Source organism: Acanthopagrus latus, chromosome 10 (assembly GCF_904848185.1).
Source record: "Acanthopagrus latus isolate v.2019 chromosome 10, fAcaLat1.1, whole genome shotgun sequence".
NCBI classification, from domain to species: Eukaryota; Metazoa; Chordata; class Actinopteri; order Spariformes; family Sparidae; genus Acanthopagrus; species Acanthopagrus latus.
In genome coordinates this window covers 13223279-13242526 of record NC_051048.1, presented here as the reverse complement: position 1 = coordinate 13242526, position 19248 = coordinate 13223279, and the positions used below count along the sequence as shown (strand labels likewise).

The window sequence follows — 19248 nt, the reverse complement described above, 5'->3', positions numbered from 1 at the left end:
TAGAATCTCTATTGGTTTAGTGGTAGAGTTAGGAATTATTCACTCTTTTAGTTTAAACGTTGGTCTTTCCTGTGTCTGTGTAGCATCACTGTGATAGTTTTGTGGTGGTTAAGTTAAGAGAAATCCATTGTCTAAAATAGACCTAGTTTACCCAAAATTACCTTACTGTAGAATGTTACCAGGGCTGAGCTGTGTCTGCTATATCTATAAGAAAATGATTTAGTGTATCATAAAACATGTCACAAATAAATAAAATAAAGGAACAATGGGTCATTGTCAAATCAAGAGACACAGAGGATGAGAAAGATCAATTGTTATTACATCCTGCAACATCTGGACGGCTCAGTAACTGAAGCATCAATGACATCACAGATACTGAGCGATGTAGAAAATGACATTTATTTACAAATAGATAATTTGCAGTGATTTCAAAGTTTCTGTAAAAGATTGTCATACTAAAACACTGTTCTGTAGTCTCCAACTTGTACAACTGTGACACAGTGAGCATAAAATACATGCACATATTTGTACACTCTGTTCCGGTCACCAAAATAGATCTGATTACAAAATATAGTGCTCAATATAAACATCTGTGGAGTTCTGTTTAGCTTGCTGACACATTATTCACATTTCACAAGTTCTGAAAATGCACATTTTAAATTATTCTTCCTCTGGGTGTTGTATTTTAAAAATAATGGAGCTGCTAAAGCTTAGTAAAAATAGAATCTGCAGTATGTTGATTTTTCTGCACATTACAGATGTGCAGGTTCTGCATTTTCGACAGCAAATACCAATGTGTCATTGTTGGCTGAGGACACTGGGAACAAATAAAAAGTGTTTTCTTTCAACAGCAGTACTACAGGCAAAACTAGTGTTTCACCACCATTGTGTTTAAAGTTAAAGGACAGTGACAGAAACTCAAAATCAGGCAAAGGCAAAGCATTCAGATTGACAGGGTGTTTGCTTAGAATATCTAGAGAGCTTCCTGTCTGTGTGTGGTGAAGCAATGTAATATATCAATGTAATATAATCTGACTTTAAAGTTGCAATACATAATAATTTCTTTTGAAAACATGAAAAAAAATTGCCAAAAGGATCAACAAAATGTGAAGGATTACCAGTTTGTGAAGACAGATGTCTACTGAAGTTAGCACACTAACCAGCTAGCCCTGGCCTGTTTGGTCCAAAGCTCCTGTATTTGCACTGTAAACGCCAATACCCCCCTTGTTTGGCGAGCTGCTAATTGCACGGCTAACTAAGCAGCTACAGCTGGCAGCAGTTACTCTGATCAATGCTGTGATATGGTGTCTACCAATTGTTTTGATGACTACAACAGGTAGACAGTTTTTTAAATACTGCACTTTTAAACTCCGAATACTGAGAAGAAAAAGTCAGACCTAAAATTTTTCACAGTGGGTCTGATCCTGTTCCGTAGGCTTGCTGTGCCTCCTTTAACAAGAAAAAGAATAAAAGGCTCAATGGTTAAAACAGAAATACACAGCCATCAACCTTGCCATGTGCCTTTAGTAACTAGAAAAGAATGGTTAATAGAAAATGCAGCCACCAGCAGTTTATATGAAGCTTGACACAGGATAGCTGGCAACATGGGATTTGACTTAAAAATTTAAGATAAATTGACTTTTTAAGTATTTCTGAGCAGGATGAAGAAAGAAATGTGTCTCTTAATTCTGCAGGAATTGATTGTTTCCCTTTAGGAATAAAAACACATACTGTGTATTTTGGGCTGATAGCCTATTGCTTTCTGGGGGCCATTTCTAAAATGGATGTTTAATTAATGTTGTTTTTAACACTTAAAGTTTAAAGCCACTATGTGTAGTGAACATCCTTTATATAATAATAATAATAATAATAATAATAATAATAATAATAATAATAATAATAATAATAATAATAATAATAATATTATAGCCACTTACTATCAGTTTACCAAACTTAAACTAAACAGTCTAGTTAAACTAGAGGCCAGAGTCCTGCAAAGTCTGGAGCAGCCTCAATTTTCCATAAATGAATATACTATTCAGGGCATGAAATTGCATGAAAGATACTATATTTTCATGAACATAAAATCTACACAGAGTGGCTTTAAAAATCAAGTAATATCAGGTTTTCAACATTTCTCACATTAGGTCTCAAAAACTTTCCAGTGAAACCAATGACTGGACATGCAGCTGCTTAAAATGTTTCAATCTGCCGTAATATGTGAATACAATTCAATCTTGAGATGAGCTGTTACAGACAATTGCAACAGCTTAGGATATTTGTAAAGACTGATCGTGGATGACGACAGAAGCTTCTGAATTTAAAGAAGAGTGATGAAATGCTGCTGCTTGCTACAGCCAGCAAATGGAAAAGCTCTAAGAGAACAGCCTGGGAGGCAAAAGGAACTCCAACTTCTCAATGAGTAACTAGCATCAGAAAGGGGTTTCACCACCTGACTCCTCCCCACTGCATCAGTTCCATCTATTGTGGAACAACAGTGTAGAAGCTCTAAGAAAAATAAGTTAGAGCAAATTGGTTTTCCACTAACTAATGATGGATGTCAGAGAGGCTGATGAACAGAATAAAGAGGTCCTCAGTGAGTCGACAGCAGCTATGCCACAGACAAAGAGCTCTGACGTCCTCTGCTGGTAGCTTCAGGTAGGTAAGGTACAACTCTTTTCACAATAGTTCAGCCTGACCTCACCACCTCCTAAGGGTTTGTAAACTGAAAACTTGACTTGCAAAGATAATTTAACTGGCCAAAATATTGAATTTACATGGCCCCACTTCGTCCACCAAATCTACTGCTCACTCACTCAGTCATATAAAATGGATCCAAAATGTTAGAGTATATAGGATTTATTGCTGAAGACCCAAGCAGCCAGATTTGTATTCACAGTTTGAGTATAGCTTAGTGTTTTTTTTAAACTTTTTTGAGCTCTTCTTGTCACTCTCAGAAGCACCTCAAATATCATCAACTTGAAGCGAAAACAACTTCAACACCTGGAGTGAGAGGCAGGATTTCTAGGTTGTCATTTCATCACCTCCTCAACAGGCAAGATGGACATAGGCAGAGCAGGGGTTCAGCAAGCTAGAGAGTGAATGAAAAGAAAGAGCAGCATCTAGACAAACGCCCACACCTCATCTTCAAGGACAAGTTCACCCAAAATCTTGAAAAACACTCATTATCTACCTGTGCCCATAGAAAGTCCACAAAACGGTTCTGAAGCTCCACAGCACAAAATTGTTGCAGCATTCTGCTGAACAACTGAAGTAGCTGGGGACATTTTAAAACTTTAACAAAAACAGCCTGAAAAATGTAAAAAGGCTCATTTGACATAATCCAAGTCTCTTGAGGTTGTATCTGAGGTTACAATTTGAGTGTGTGTCACTCAGCTTTGCCAAACAGACACACAGATGTGCAACTCTTTATGATGGCCCAAGGGAGGAGGAGAGAGACCATGTAACCTGGTCACATTTTTTTCAGAATGCCAACCTCACACTGCACACATCATTGCTTAGGGGCTACACAACACTGCTCAGAGGTTTAAGACCAGAATGCCCTGAACACGGAAAAAACTAAGAAAAAAAGAAACTGCAGTCAGAGTTCAGGATTTCTGCAGATACTGTCCCCACCACACACTTCTGGGAGTCAGCATAGTATACCTTTAACTAGTCAGTCAGTCGAAAAAATGATCAGTCTAGTTGTGCAGTTCACTTCACAACAGCAGCACTGACTGGATGTGTCGATCACTGGATAAGCAAACTTAAATGAGATTTTTCAACGAAAAAACCAGTGATGAACCCTGATATCATCTTTAGAAACAAGAATGATAACAAGCAGAGACCTAGTGCAAAATACAGTGAACGTCTCAACCTAAATGTTGCTTATGAGCAAAAGTGACAGCGCACTGAAGTGAAAACCTTTTTGACGTCTTGAGTTGGCAGTTCTGAACATCATTTCTCACTGCTAAAGATGAGTTCTAATGAAAAACTACACTGCTAAGGACTGGTAAAGGCCACCTCCAATTCTAACATCTAACATCTCATCTAAACTACTCATCTGGAAATGAAGCTTAAAATTAAACTCCAAGGAATAAACCAAACTGTCCTTAATAATGGCCCATCATACTGCATCTTGCAGAGGTAATTTGCTGTGAAATCTTGATTTAAACCTGGTGCATAACTTAACATTTTCCAGACTGCTTACACTATCATACTGTTTTTCAACAGCTGGCATGTGAAACAAAGCTTAGATGCCATTTTAGAACCTCAACATAAAAGATCCTCAAAAATAGCTGGAAGCTGGCAACATACAACATACATCTCCAGCTTGAAGACCAAAACATACTATGTGTAAGGACACAAATATAGATGCTTCAGGTTACACAAACTCAAACTCTGGAGTTGCGGTGTTCTACCCTTTCACACTGGCCAAAAACCCCACTATCACCTGCTGACATCTGGCCTCTGTGTGCATTGTGCATGTAAATGATCAGGATTTGTTTTCAGGTCAATTGCAGTAGTCAACAGTATCGGCTCCTGCTCAGCTGTGATGTGAACACAACAGCCCTTCAGGCTTGGTAATATCTTTCCACCCATCTGTCAAGCAGCTTTGAACATCGTTCAGTCTGTGGCAAGTTTGAAAGAGATGCAGAAGTTATTAAAAAAGAAACCATTGTTTGTAGCTTGCACGTGGTCTGAGCCTGCAAGCTGCAGAAATCAGAAAGAAGAGAGATTTCTCATTCCTTAGACACTTCTGTTTCATAATATTTTCATATAAGTATATGATTTGCTGCTTTCTACTCACTGAAATTGACACACAAGGGAAAAAAACAGAAAGGCAACTCCTTCAGTGCGCATTTTGAAAGGAATTCATTGAAGATTGTTAGCAGTCTTACCAGTGTTTAAAAAACCTGATGATACACTGACAATGTAGTGTAAAATGGGTATTATAAAATATTTCTAGTAAAATCAAACAATTTTGATTTTCATGAAAACTTCTTAAAAGATTATAATGTAGTAAAAGATGTTTAGCGTAATTTTAAATAACAAAATTCCCAGTGAAGTTTACCATTTATGCACTGATGTTATTTTTCACTGCGAATTTTATTGTTGACTGTAAATATACTGCCTCTGTTACAGATCTTTTTCAATAGTGTTTGATAACCACATTTGGGGGATAACTGCAAATAAACTGACTTTTTATGCCTCAATATCATTAAAGGCCCCAAAAAACAAGAATGGATCAGGCTCTAGATTACACTCTACAACATGGATGTGGACATAAGATGCCCTTTTGTTACACAGTACAATTAGAGTTCGGCATACACCATTACATTCCTCACATGCATACTAGAAAACAAGTAGAACCCATAAGAAAAGTACAGAAGAAGATTAGGGCAGTCTGAAAAAAGTCAGAATTATGAGAAACAAAGTTAAAATTTAGCCTGAGGAAAAAGTTAGAACTAAGAAAGAAAAAAAAAAAAGTAAAACGCTTGACTTTTATCTCTCAAATGTCAGATCTTTTTTCCTTTTTACAGTGGCCTAAATCCTCATCCTTTGAAGAGCTTCTTTGTTTATTGCATTTTTCGTTGAACAACAAGAAAAAGTTTTGTGGGGAAAAAGATATTTTGTGTGTTCAAAGAGAAAACACATCTTGGCTTTCCACGGGCTAACCATCAGAAACGGGTGCTTAAAACACAAGAGTGAGTTTTAGTTTGAGAGGTGGTACAAGCAACTAGAGGACAATATTGTTTCTAGTCATGGCAGCTTAGTCTGACCGCTTCTCCAAAATACATGAAAGGGTTAGGGTTAGGGGTTACTCTGACCAGTTTGTACAACCAGTTTGTCATTTGTGTTTGTGCCCTTACACAGAGTATATTTCAGGCATTTTAAACATTGACCCCGTTGAAATATCCCATCATCAGCCACCAACAACAAAGCTTCCAGCACTGAAACATGCAGAGGTATATAAATAACCATTAATATATCATATAAAACGCTGACCTATTGCAGCAGAACATTTCTCTTAAACAGCAGAGTCCTGGTGTCTGAATTTAAATAAAGAAACAAGTCCAGCTGAAATGTCACTGTCAAAACAAGTCAACAACATTACAGCTATATGAGATCTAGATAGCATTCCTGCGACCATTTTGCTGAAAGATGTATTTTTCCTATTTCAGCATCACAATAACATTCCTGTACTCCAGTGTAGCTACCGCAGGGATGTTTGCAACTGAACAATCCCAGACAGAGGAAGCAATGTCTCTTTGAGCCACTATAGAGCACAATGTAATGCAGCCATAGAACATGCTGCAAGCAACAATTTCTAAGTCTAATCAGAGTATAATTTTTTCTCTTATTTCAACTTGGTTGAGTTCTGTATCAACGCTATCTAGCTATTCTAGTTTGGTAGAGCAGCTACATACCAGTTATAGTTTTCTTTTTTCTCTGTTTATTAGTAACCATTAGCTTACCAGGCTAATGTAACATTTTACATATTAAATTTGATAAATAACCAAACATGACCCCATACTTGATATGGAAACTCTTTTGGGGTGTCATTTCCATTGGTTAAAGTGGCGAGAAACAGTCGGGTGATCAGGATGTGAACAAACAGTTCATCATACCATCAAATAAACACAAATAAAATGCAGCCTATTATTCATAACAGACCATTTGGGGTGTTCTCTCTTTCACTAATCTGGGGGTCTGTATAAAGTCTGTCTGACCAGAATAATTTGTCACTTCATTTCCAGATCTCTGCAGTAATTTTGTCAGCTTATAATTACAGATAGAAATGACTGCCAAAATTATGAAAATGAGCCCAGAGTTGTAATAAACCAGAACTATCCTTTAGAAAAAAGATGATGCAGGCTGAGTGGAAAATGAGTACACCAAAAAGGTACATTATGATGCTTCATCACAAATTGATGAGATCTATCAGTGGAAGAGTATCTTCGGAGACTTGTTCTTACATGTTAGAACTACACTAAACCACGTTCTCAGGGTGGTCGTGTAAGCCACGAACCAGACAGTCAACATGAAACCCTGCCTACTCAAAATAAGTCACTCTATATAAGAGCATCAGCTGATCTACTGAAATATGTCATGGAAATGCACTGACATATCTAAGGCCCATAGACCATAGAATATGGCTACAGATTTCCCAACCTCTCCATGGCAACTTGACCAACGTGGCTGTTAGTGCTGTGGGTCCGAACTGGACCTGACCTGAACTCTAACGTGGCAAAAAACACCCTCAACCACTTTATGGGTGGAAGGTGACATAACAACAGCAGAGGAGTGCTTGTGGGCAGGAATCAGGAAAGGCAGAGTGAGCTGGGAGAGGAAGTGAGGGTGCAAACTGGGGTGGGGAGGCCATAGTAGGAGGGGTCAGTGAAGGGGAAGAGGAAGAGGAGGAAGAGGAGGACCCCCAGCAAGTAGGAAGAGAGGACGGTGATGCGGTGGGGATGCTCCAAAGCTGTGCTGATGGCAGGGAAACCCATGTAGTTACAGAAGGAGTGGCAGAGCACCGGACCCATCAGGTGACCTGCAACACAGAGGAAGAGGAAACACTGAAAATGGACATGACTAGTACACAGCATTTAGTACAGGATGTTCTGTCCGGTTCATGACATTACAATTTCGGTTGTGTATGACCTGTGAGCCTGAAGAATGAATTAGCTTAATACAGACAATTGTTACCATATAATAACCATGTAGGCAGAGTCTGACAAAAAATAATGACGAACCAGTTAGAGGGGCCTCTGCTTGGGAGCATGTTTTAAATTAGAGCAACAGAGGACTGACTGGAAACTGACAGAGTGGTAGATTGGATGAAAACTATGTTCCAACATTGCTGAACTAAAGTTGGCTTCTGGGTTTGGAAACTAAAATGGGGCTGCACAATTAATCCAAATTGCAAGAAGCTGTGCAACAAACAGCATTATGATAAAGTACTGTTGAGCTAAGTCTACAAATCTTTTCTCCAGATGTAATAAAACATGTTTGGTACAGGTGTCATTAGATTTTCCAGCCTACAGAAGAATTATGATGTAAAAAAAGATCATTACCACCAACTGTGAATCATATAACATTTGGTGGTAATGGCATGAAAAAGCTATTGGTAGACCAGAAGTGTCTAAAAAAAAACCCTCAAACCCAAAGCAAACACAGAATGCTGTCCCATGTGTAAGATGTAAATAAAGGATCACCTGTTCTGATGAAGATGAAGGCAGTGTAAGCCCCAAACACTGCTGTGTAGGAGAACTGGAACACTGTTACGACCACAGAAACACAGTTCATCATCAGTTTCTCCCCAACACTGTTCTCCAACTCAGAGTGTGATGCAATAACAATGAATGCACTTAATTGTGAATACACAACATATCATTTAACACAACAATTCTCACCTGCAGAGAGAAAGATCCCTGACAGTGTGCCCTGTCTGAACCTCAGCAGCTCGATCACATGGTGAAAGTGAGCTGGAAGAGACACAACAGTGTTATGAGAATTATATCAGCCGTGTATCTGCTGCTTTCAAAACCATGTTCTTGTGACTGTCCACTTTGTGATCTCCTGAGGTGCAGTTTAACATCTGTCTGGTTCATCTTGTAGTGTTGTACGATTCATCAACTCTCTTTATTAAGCATCCCTTCTATCACTTGGTCTAAAAAAAAATCTACGACAGTTCAAGTGTACGTTGTATAGAGAAAATTAGAGCAACTGCGTAGGGATACGGAGGTTCTGCGGTTGAGAAAATGTAGTTTTGCCTGGCGTAGAACCTCCGTATCCCTACGCATTAGCGCAACTGTGTAGGGATACGGAGGTTCTAGAGTTGACAAAATGTAGTGCCAAACGAAAGGCAGGTCTGACGGTGATGTAAAGCGGTGTGAATTTTCTCTATACAACGTACACTTGAACTGTTCTAGATATTATTAGGTGATTAAAGGTGATTGATTTGTTTTAGGTGGTTAAATTTCACTTTTTCTCTGGACCCCGTTCACTGCAGTATAAAGCTGAGCGTATGGGCTGGAGCGGCTCTCTATGTCTCCAAACTGAGGCTGCGCTGATCGGTGATTATGGTAGAGAACAGATCGACTATAGATATGTACTTTATATGACCCCACTTCAAAAACACAAACTATCCCTTTAAATGTACGCAGGGTTATTACTTACCAGCTTCGGGGTAACCGCTTTCATTTTTCAAGCAGTTGGAAAACAACAGAGGAGACTGGCCTTATCTCTTAATAAGCTGCAGCATTTATTAACTGACAAACAGTGACCTGAACTCTACATTACTGCCTGACAACATATACAAACTGCTAACCTTTTTTTCCTATGTTCTGCTCTACCACATTCTCATTACACACAGCACAAATATGCGGTTGTCAATTGCAACAAGGAAAGGAGCTTTACTTAAGAAAAGGCTGCAGGCAGTAAGACAGGAGACTGCTGAAAGAATAGGAGCTTGGAAACTACACAATACAATAATTTAGTCCCTCCTGAGATTTTGAAGGTCATTAGCCTGCAGATGAAGTGCTACACTGACAGAACTCACCCACTCCAAAGAAGAGGGGGCAGGTGAAGATGGCAGCGGCAGGACCAGCACAGGGTACTAACATGGGTAGCATACAGGCTCTGAAGACCAGCTCCTCTGTTAACGGTGCCACCACCTGATTCCTCAACCAGCGCATGTCGCTGAAACACAACATCCAGAACCATGGGTCTGCATGAAGACAGAGACAGAGGTCATTTCATCTGCTGAAGAGAAAGAGTGGATTTTACACTGAAACGAAATATTTTCCCAAGTATTTGATGAAGAAACGGCTGCTGTTGTGTGGCTTTTGAGATGATGGAAATACAAAACAATGTGTAGCCAAAGTTACTTTCTGTCAAAGGTTTCAAATTGAACCAAGATTTGAGCCAAATTTGAAACAATTAAAAAAAAAAAAAAAAAAAAAACATTATGCTACAAGACTCAAAAGAGAGGACAAAAACAAGTAACATGATGGTTGTCTCACCAAATGCCACCCGGATCCCATCCATGAAGCTCCAGGGACAGTCCATAGCCAACTGCATGAGAGGGCCCAGAAACAGGACCTGCAGCAGAGGACCACACACAAAAGACAGGTTTGAACTTAAAGCAGGGGCTCAGATTTAAGAATCAGCTTAATACTGTGTCTGATGATGTTGGCATGAAGGCAATAAATGTATGACATATTTAAAAAAAAAAAAAGGTTTAATGATAAGAATCAGAATCAGAAATTCCATAATTAGTCCTGCAAATGGGGAAATGTGTACCTCAGAGCACCCAAAGGACAATTCAGTATAACAGTAAACAATAATAATAGTAAAACATAAACAATATGGCTCCGATATACTCCATAGAAAATGACTGATGCCACAACAGAGTCATAGAAAGTCCTCAGGAGGACCCAAGCTTCCTCAGCAGATGGAGTCTGCGCTGACCTTTCTTATAGGTGGCTGCAGTGTGATCAGTCCAGTATTTTATTGTCCAGGTGAACTCCAAGGTACTTGATGTAGATGTCACCATTTCAATGTCCATTCCCATGAGGTAGTCAATGATCCAGGACATGAGGTGATTATAAACAATTAAAAAGCACAAGAGATGCTGTAACAAGCAAAATAAGGGCCCCATATGAGCTATGTGGGGTGGGCAGGTAACCCTGCAGTCAGAACTTACCATTCTGTTCTGTTAAAGTACTGAACTATTAATGTGAACACATTAATGGCAATCAACAGTTTCAATTAACGATATCCCCTCCTGTTTGTCCACTGTTCTTCAAACAGCTTATGTTGGGCATTTGCTGCATTTTACCATGCTTTATGTAGAGCTGTATCGATCCACTTACTGTCTGATCTGGGAACCTCAATGTCAACATTCCAGCAGAGTTCTCCCCAAAAATTTTTAGTGTAGCAGCGCACCGTCATCCGGTGGTGGGGGTGGGGGGAAGAATCACTACCGTCGGACGGAGGGGGGGGGGGGGTATAGACGGTAGATCGGACGGGCCATCCAGAGTTGGTCGTTATCGTCGGACGGACAGGGACGGTCGCCCGCTCAACACCCTCACCCGCTATCGCTATTGTCGGACCAGGGTGGGGGGAGGGGTAGACGGTCGCAATCATCGGACGGGGGGCGGACGGACGCTTGCTTGTCACTCTCACCCGCTACAAAGCAGCTAACATTGTTCACCTGAGAACATTACACATGTTGCTTTTGGTTCCTTCCTGTTTCCTGAATATCTCTGTATGTGTGTGAATGTGTAAATGAGAGACATTAACTTGTAGCACTTGGTAGAGGGAGCTTTATGAAGTTGTATTAGTTCACAGGGCTAAACTGCCACATCCAATATGGGGCCGACGTCGACGTACAGTCCAGCACTGATATGTTAGAGCATTTGCGCACTGGAAAAAATGTGCGGCTGATTTGACCAAGCAAAAGCGAACCATGGCTGGCTTGACCGCAGTACAGAACTGGACATGGTGGTGATTTCCGCGCTCTTTCTGAAAACATGCACCATAGTCTATGCTACCAACACAGTCTATGCTACCAACACAGTCTTTGCTCTCTCCTCTTGCTCCAGCGTCTAATATGCACACCGGCACCCCCTAACGTAGATGCGCAGCACGGTCGGTCAGACTGGGTGCTGAAGAAGAACAGATGCGGCTGACGTCACTCTCCTTCGCCGCTTGGGATTGCGAATTCAAAAGCAGTTTTCTTTTAAATCGTGTCACAAAATGAGCAGTCTTGAAGAAGAAAATAAAAATGCAATTTGAATGATTTATTACTCATTTTATTTATGAGTCAAAAAAATGCAGCTATGTTCTGAAAATGAAAAAGCATTTCTGTTAATCCATTTTAATTTAAATTATGGAACAGATTCGCTTCCACATTTAGGATGTCGGAACAAGCAAATGTTTGACATCTTTGCAAGAAAAATGGCTAAAAAGATTATTTGTTTACCAAAATAGTTGTTAATGTTTTTTCCTCAATTAACTGTCTATTAGTCTTAGCCCTTATGCTTTTATGTTTTAATCCCTCATGTTTTCAGTCTCAATGCTTTTTGCTTTATTCTACTGTTTTAGTCTGTCAATTTTTAATCTCCAGTCTTTCCTCTTGGGGGCCTGCCAGACTGGGAGTTGTCTCTGGTCTGGCCACTGGGGGTGATGTCGCGTGGACGGTTTCGGCCCGGGTGGGTAGAGGGCTCTGCACCTTGGTACGGGGCCTCCTGTCTGCCCGGGTTTGCCTTGGACTGTGATCTCTCTCAGTGTGGTTGCCCCCCCCTAAAGGTAGCTTCCTCAGTGCCTCATGTCTGGCTGCCCAGCCATGTCTCTAGTGTATGTGTGGGTGTGAGTGTATGTGTTTGTGTGTCTACGTGCATATGTGCGAGTGTGTGTCTGACTGTGTATGTACACTATATTACCAAAAGTATTCGCTCACCTGCCTTTACTCATTCTATGAACTGAAGTGCCATCCCATTCCTAACTCATAGAATTCAATATGATGTCGGTCCACCTTTTGCAGCTATTACAGCTTCAACTCTTCTGGGAAGACTGTCCACAAGGTTGAGGAGAGTGTTTATAGGAATTTTTGACCATTCTTCCAAAAGCGCATTGGTGAGGTCACACACTGATGTTGGTCGAGAAGGCCTGGCTCTCAGTCTCCGCTCTAATTCATCCCAAAGGTGTTCTATCGGGTTCAGGTCAGGACTCTGTGCAGGCCAGTCAAGTTCATCCACACCAGACTCTGTCATCCACGTCTTTATGGACCTTGCTTTGTGCACTGGTGCACAGTCATGTTGGAAGAGGAAGGGGCCCGCTCCAAACTGTTCCCACAAGGTTGGGAGCATGGAATTGTCCAAAATGTTTTGGTATCCTGAAGCATTCAATGTTCCTTTCACTGGAACTAAGGGGCCAAGCCCAGCTCCTGAAAAACAACCCCATACCATAATTCCTCCTCCACCAAATTTCACAGTTGGCACAATGCAATCTGAAATGTACCGTTCTCCTGGCAACCTCCAAACCCAGACTCGTCCATCAGATTGCCAGATGGAAAAGCGTGATTCATCACTCCAGAGAACGCGTCTCCACTGCTCTAGAGGCCAGTGACGGCGTGCTTTACACCATTGCATCCGACGCCTTGCATTGCACTTGGTGATGTGTGGCTTGGCTGCAGCTGCTCGGCCATGGAAACCCATTCCATGAAGCTCTCTGCGTACTGTACTTGGGCTAATCTGAAGGTCACATGAAGTTTGTAGCTCTCTAGCAATTGACTGTGCAGAAAGTCGGCGACCTCTTTGCACTATGCGCTTCAGCATCCGCTGACCCCTCTCCGTCACTTTACGTGGCCTACCACTTCGTGGCTGAGTTGCTGTTGTTCCCAAACGCTTCCATTTTGTTATAATAGAGCTGACAGTTGACTGTGGAATATTTAGGAGCGAGGAAATTTCACGACTGGATTTGTTGCACAAGTGGCATCCTATGACAGTTCCACGCTGGAATTCACTGAGCTCCTGAGAGCGGCCCATTCTTTCACAAATGTCTTGTTTCACAGTCTGCATGCCTGAGTGCTTGAATTTATACACCTGGGGCCAGGCCAAGTGATTAGAACACCTGATTCTGATCATTTGAATGGGTGAGCGAATACTTTTGGTAATATAGTGTATGATCTGCATATGTTTCTGTGCATGTCTGTGGGGGTGGGAGGGTTGGGTTCTTCTAATTTTCTTCTCTTGATTTTATTTGCTGTTTCTCTTTTTCTGTTGCTGTTTGTTTTTTTTGTTTATTTTTAAATCTATGTAAGGCACTTTGAACTGCTTTCTTTGTATGAAACGCGCCATATAAATAAAGATTGATTTGATTTGATTTGATTCACTTAAGCTCTGGTCACAGCCACGCTACAATAATTAGCTTCCTATTGTTTTTAGAACACTTGCATAATAGTTTCTTTCACGCCCCCCCCCCCCCCCCATCCCTCACAGCCAACTTTGGGATTGCATTTAAAAGTGACACTCCATGGTTAAATTTGGCCTATAACTGTAGAATATTCAATCCAGTCAAGGGATCATCATCATCATCATCAAATATTTGTTTCTTACCATTGTGAGCAGCAGAGGAAGCATGATGGCAGGAATGATGCCTTCAAATCTCATCCCCATGAGAGCTAGTAATGATGAGTCAGTCTGACACACACACACACACATACACACACAAATTAGTCGAACATCTGATTATATCATGTCAGACAGTGACTAGACCGCATTTATACGGCCAAATGAATAAATTGTCAGGTGTTAAAACAGGATGGTGAGCTTAGTGGTATCTGAGACATGGACTCACCCTGATTCCTGTGAATTCTCTCCATGCCCACACAAAGAGAGGCGACAAGCCGGACACGATCAACACACTGGTAAAGCGTCTCTTTATCACAGTGGGGTGATCCCTGAGAAAAAAGCGTGCAGTGGGGACAATAATCTCACCATCATCAACAGCACAGAAGAACTCTCTGCCAGAGCAAGCAAAGCACCCACAGCATGCACATATTTTACCAGCCCTGACGTGATTTTTTTTATATGTAGAATGTTGGGCCAAACTCTGTTCAGACATTCTTACCATTTACTGCTTTACAGTTTCTGTCCACCACATGACAAAAGGTTGCTTTTTTATTTAAATTTTTTTTTGGGGATAGTTAGGCCAATCAACCTTGGGGGAATCAAGCCCCCAGGAAGTGCGCCCAGACCTGTCAAATAATAAAAATCTGGGAACCAGATCCATGCAGAGAACAGAGAAATATCGGACCTTTTCCCAGCCAGGGGGCAAGACTCAATCAGCAGCAGATGTCACGGATGATTGCTATTAATAAGATCATTAATTAACAAATTGTCAAAACAAAATTTTGTGTCTTATCACATGTAACATTAGTAAACCCACGATACTAGAACAGGATCTGACCTGGTCCTGAATTTTAATATAAAACATGGATCTGAATACAGATCGGGCTGGGTTGGATGTTAGGGGTGGATCCATGAAGGACTCAGACATGGACCCAAAAATCTTTTTCCAATAAGCTTACATAGTGAAACAAGTGGCTGTAAAACCGTGTATGCATTTTTTCGAGTGTTACAACCCACTGAAAATTACCAGACTTAATTAACAGACTGTATATTCTGGGCAACTACTTTTACTACAAGTCAAACTCTTTTGGCTTAATGCACCACTGAGCATCTTTTGTTGGAAGGAACAATGCCATACCCAGTTTTTTTAGTACATCCATAGGGACAATGAGCAGCTATGTAACATCACACACAAAGACCACATGTTCACTGAGGACCTGGATAAAATGAGGATTAGGTTCACTTCAAGGGGACTATTCCAAGCAGCATGTTGCAGTGACATTAGGAAAAGTCCAGACAAATACCATATCGGTCAAAGCCGGATTCAGATGAGAGAGAAAAGGTACTTGGCACATTCACATACTTATTTTTTGTGACTGTGCTCACATTTTGGAAGTGAAGTCATGGTTCATCAAATTATCATGGGTGGTTTGTGGGATAAACAATGAAGCTGGGGGGTTTAGGGTAGGAGTAGGGGCTTCATGTCAAGTTTTGCCAAAGGGTTCCGAAATAGGTTAGTCTGGCACAGCTGGTGTTACTATAAAAATACGAGGAGCTCCGGCTCACAGGCAGCATATACACCGGTATGTGTCTAAAGCAAATATAATATTAGTTAGACTTAACACTCTAAAGGTCAGGTTATACTGTCCAAATGAACATTGCGCAACGGAATGATGTGACCTGTACGGAGCATTACAATAATACAGAGCTCACACAGAGTGTTATCTCTGGCTCACCTCGGCAGGTCACTCCTCCACACGTACAAACTGCCGACATAAGAACAAGCCAGCAGCAGACAGGACAGCACAGACGCCCAGCACAAGCCATCTGGAGGCACGAAGTCGCCATTGCCGTGAATCGTCTGCCTTGTCAGAAGGTTCGGTGATAAATCCTCCTCCTCAGCCATAATGACCGCTGCTGGAGACTGAACCAAACAACTACCGGCACCGGGCCGGTCGCTGGACCATCTAACAGGATCAGCCACCCACTAACATGAGGCTGAAGGTGTCACAGACCTCTTTTCAAACCGTGAGCTAACACCACTAATGGCGCTCTATATCGACGTCATCATGTTTCGGAGGTTTTCTTCTTCTTTGACGGTTTATGGCAGCTAGCATCGTTATTGTTACATTACTGCCATCTCTCGGAGCTATTCATGTGGTACGGTGCGGGCTTATGAATGAAGAATATGAAGACTATTTAATATGTATGTTTAATTAATCTATCCAAGTGGAAGTTGCAGTGTAATCTTTTAGAACAAGCCTTTGTTACATAATGACCAAGGTGTATTTTCAGTGACAAAAAAAACTGCATATGAAAAATATTATAAAATTCTGTGAAAAACAGTTATTCCAGAGGTACCTGTTGTGTCTCCCCTTCCCTGATGGACAACGATGGACAAAATGAACAGTGATAAAGATGAACAAAGATAGTCACACCCAGGGGTTGGGACATGGATCTCCAGACTAATTGGTTAAAACAGTCCTCCAAATATCTGTCACTCCAGTGGACTGCAAACATAATATAAACAGATTACTCTGTTATGCAGTTGTCAGCTAATTTTAGTTGTTCAAGTGAGCACTTTAAATATTTTGTATTCATGTTGGCTTAAATTTGAGATGTCAGAATCAGAAATACTTCATTGATCCCTGTGGGGAAATTGCTTGCATTACAGCTTCTCCCATTCAAAGTCCAGAAATATGCAGAAACAATGCTATAAATATATAACACTGAGACATTGAAGCAACTAAACAATAACAACTACAATATATATATATATTAGTTTTTGATGATAATGATTCATGATTCATGTCTCTGCTTAAAAATGCATCTGTTTTTCAAGTGCAACTAATGTGCATCAAACCATATTTTTCTCACTTTAAATTCATTAATTCAATTATATGGACAAACTCTCATTCTCATTTATTATTTTAGCAGGTTTTGACTTCATGTGTTTCTCTGCACAATTGAAAAATACAAGGTGTTGGGTTTTTTTTTGTTAAAATGCAGTGAATTTGTTGGCATCTTAAATGGAGTGGAGCCACAGATCAATACACATCTACTTAACTTAACATCATTGCTGTACATGTTCCACGTGATAATCCATACCATATGTGCTGCTGTATACTGACTGAACAGGCTATTATATAAGAGATCATTGTAGAGCAGACAGATATAATTAATAAACAGAGACACTTGAATGATATTTTCTTAATCCCAATGTGGAACTTTAGTTTTCAAATATATGGATGTCAGCAAACAATTCCAATGATGAGTTTACTCTCCAAAATTAATTGGGCCTACAGGCAGAAGTAATATGTGATTGTAATGTTTTTTGAATTACTCACATGGCATACGTTTTTTTTAATAGGAAACTGATACTTTCACAAGATGGCGCCAGAGTAACAACAAATCCTGTACATTATGAGGCTTTCATGAGGACTTATCTAATCTTATTAAAAAGTAAACATCTGTATTTTATTCTACTTATTATGCAGTATTCAGAAACTGGGGGCACCGAGAAGGCTTTGTTGGTATATGTTGGCAAAGAGACTTCTGATTTTACACATAAATGTCATTAGTACCACTCAGCATATGTAAACTGCTGTGTAGTATTCTTGCGGGCCTTAAGAGGAGCTTTATCAAGTCATCTGGTGCTGTCACAGCTGGGAGACTGATTATGACCGGGGATTTTCTTTGGCAGTCATGTTTTTTCAGGTCCTTCTTTGTGACTTCTTCATGATTCGAAAAAACAATTAGTAATTTAAACCTTTTAAAACAAAAATGACAAGTGTACACAAATCTTAATTTACTGGAGCCTTCAACTTAGCAATAAGAAACCTGTTCAGTTCCGAGACACATTAGCCAGAATAAACATCTGGCAGCACCTTAATATCCCCTGCTGTCTGGGGGTTAACGCCCCTCAGTTCTGAGCTATGCACCTGTGAGGGCCAGCTGAATCATTGTCCCCTCCTCACTGCCCAAAGCCCACTGTGTTTTCCTGAACATGTTCACAGCCATGTCAGCAGCTCTGTGAGATGCATCAACATTGTGGTGCTTGAGCTAAATGCTATAGTTGATATTATGACCATGTCAACATGTCGACACTGAGCAGGTATATAGTTACCATGTTAATGAGGTTTAGCATGTTAGCATGCCAACATCTGCTACTTAGCATGAATAAGCACAGTACACCAGACAACTGTCCTTGATGAAAAAAAGGGCATCACGAAAATTATTACCATGGATGGAGAGAAGAAAATGTAGCCCGACCTGAACCAAAAGAGATCCAATAGCTGGTGACTCAAGAGTCACCAACATCATTAGGATCCATCCTCTTATCTGTGGACAATGAATGTCCCAAAAAGATGAACAAAATGTTATGGCAGTCTATCTAATAGTTAATGTTGTGTAATAGTATTGGAAAGATAGTAATAAAAGAGAGATCATTAATATTCAATGTTAATAAGATGGTATAGCCTGTCAAGCCCCATTGGGCTACCTGAATGTGGGTGCTGGCAGCAGTCAAATGTCTTTTAACCCTGGGCCCTCCTAGAGAAGAACTGAGTGACTGATTTTGTGATTTGCCGCTGCTTTGAGTTGCTGCCACACTAATGGCAGCAACTCAAAGCAGCGGCAAATCACAAAATCAGTCACTCAGTTCTTGTGTCTGCTGCTACATGAAAGTAGAAAGTAAGCTAGACGTAAAAGTAGAAATTGAAAGACTGCTTACATTCACCTGAATATTAAGCACTGTTTTTTTTTTTTGTTTGTTTGTTTTTTTTGAAGAAGAAACGTTACTGAGAAGAGAAAGACCTTCATTGGCTTTTTCTGCCTGAACAACCTAAATAAACAAACTCTTTTTGTTTTCATGACTGAATGAACTGAATGAACAAACTGACCTTAAAGGACAACACAATTTCATACTGTTTTACTTTGTTTAATTGTGGCGGACCCTGCCACCTTTCAAACAGTGGTCGGGACCTTATTTTCAGTGTTTATTCACTTAATAGAAAACACATATTTCTGAGTTTGTATTATTACCTAATTGATATTGTAAAAAATACTATTCTGAGTTTGAATTTCTTTGACAAAACTACACATAGCC

General features: G+C 40.4%; 1 protein-coding gene across 1 annotated transcript; it reads right to left on the bottom strand.

Moving 5' to 3' along the window:
• Positions 1-376: 376 nt before the first annotated feature.
• Positions 377-16238, bottom strand: rce1a (Ras converting CAAX endopeptidase 1a). The gene is made up of 8 exons (XM_037112372.1): positions 15878-16238; positions 14368-14470; positions 14127-14210; positions 10029-10107; positions 9566-9733; positions 8418-8489; positions 8220-8282; positions 377-7555 (listed from the first exon to the last, which is right to left on the bottom strand). The coding sequence occupies exons 1-8, from the start codon at positions 16045-16047 to the stop codon at positions 7326-7328; spliced, it is 969 nt and encodes a 322-aa protein (XP_036968267.1). The 5' UTR covers positions 16048-16238; the 3' UTR covers positions 377-7325.
• Between the last annotated feature and the right edge of the window lie 3010 nt (positions 16239-19248).

Coding starts and splice junctions, on each gene's coding strand:
- rce1a (XM_037112372.1), bottom strand. CDS start 16,047: ATGGCTGAGGAGGAGGATTTATCACCGAACCTTCTGACAAGGCAGACG. Junction 8,490..9,565: donor CCCCCTCTTCTTTGGAGTGG/GTGAGTTCTGTC, acceptor TGTCTCTTCCAG/CTCACTTTCACCATGTGATC. Junction 7,556..8,219: donor CTTCATCTTCATCAGAACAG/GTGATCCTTTAT, acceptor TCTGTGTTGCAG/GTCACCTGATGGGTCCGGTG.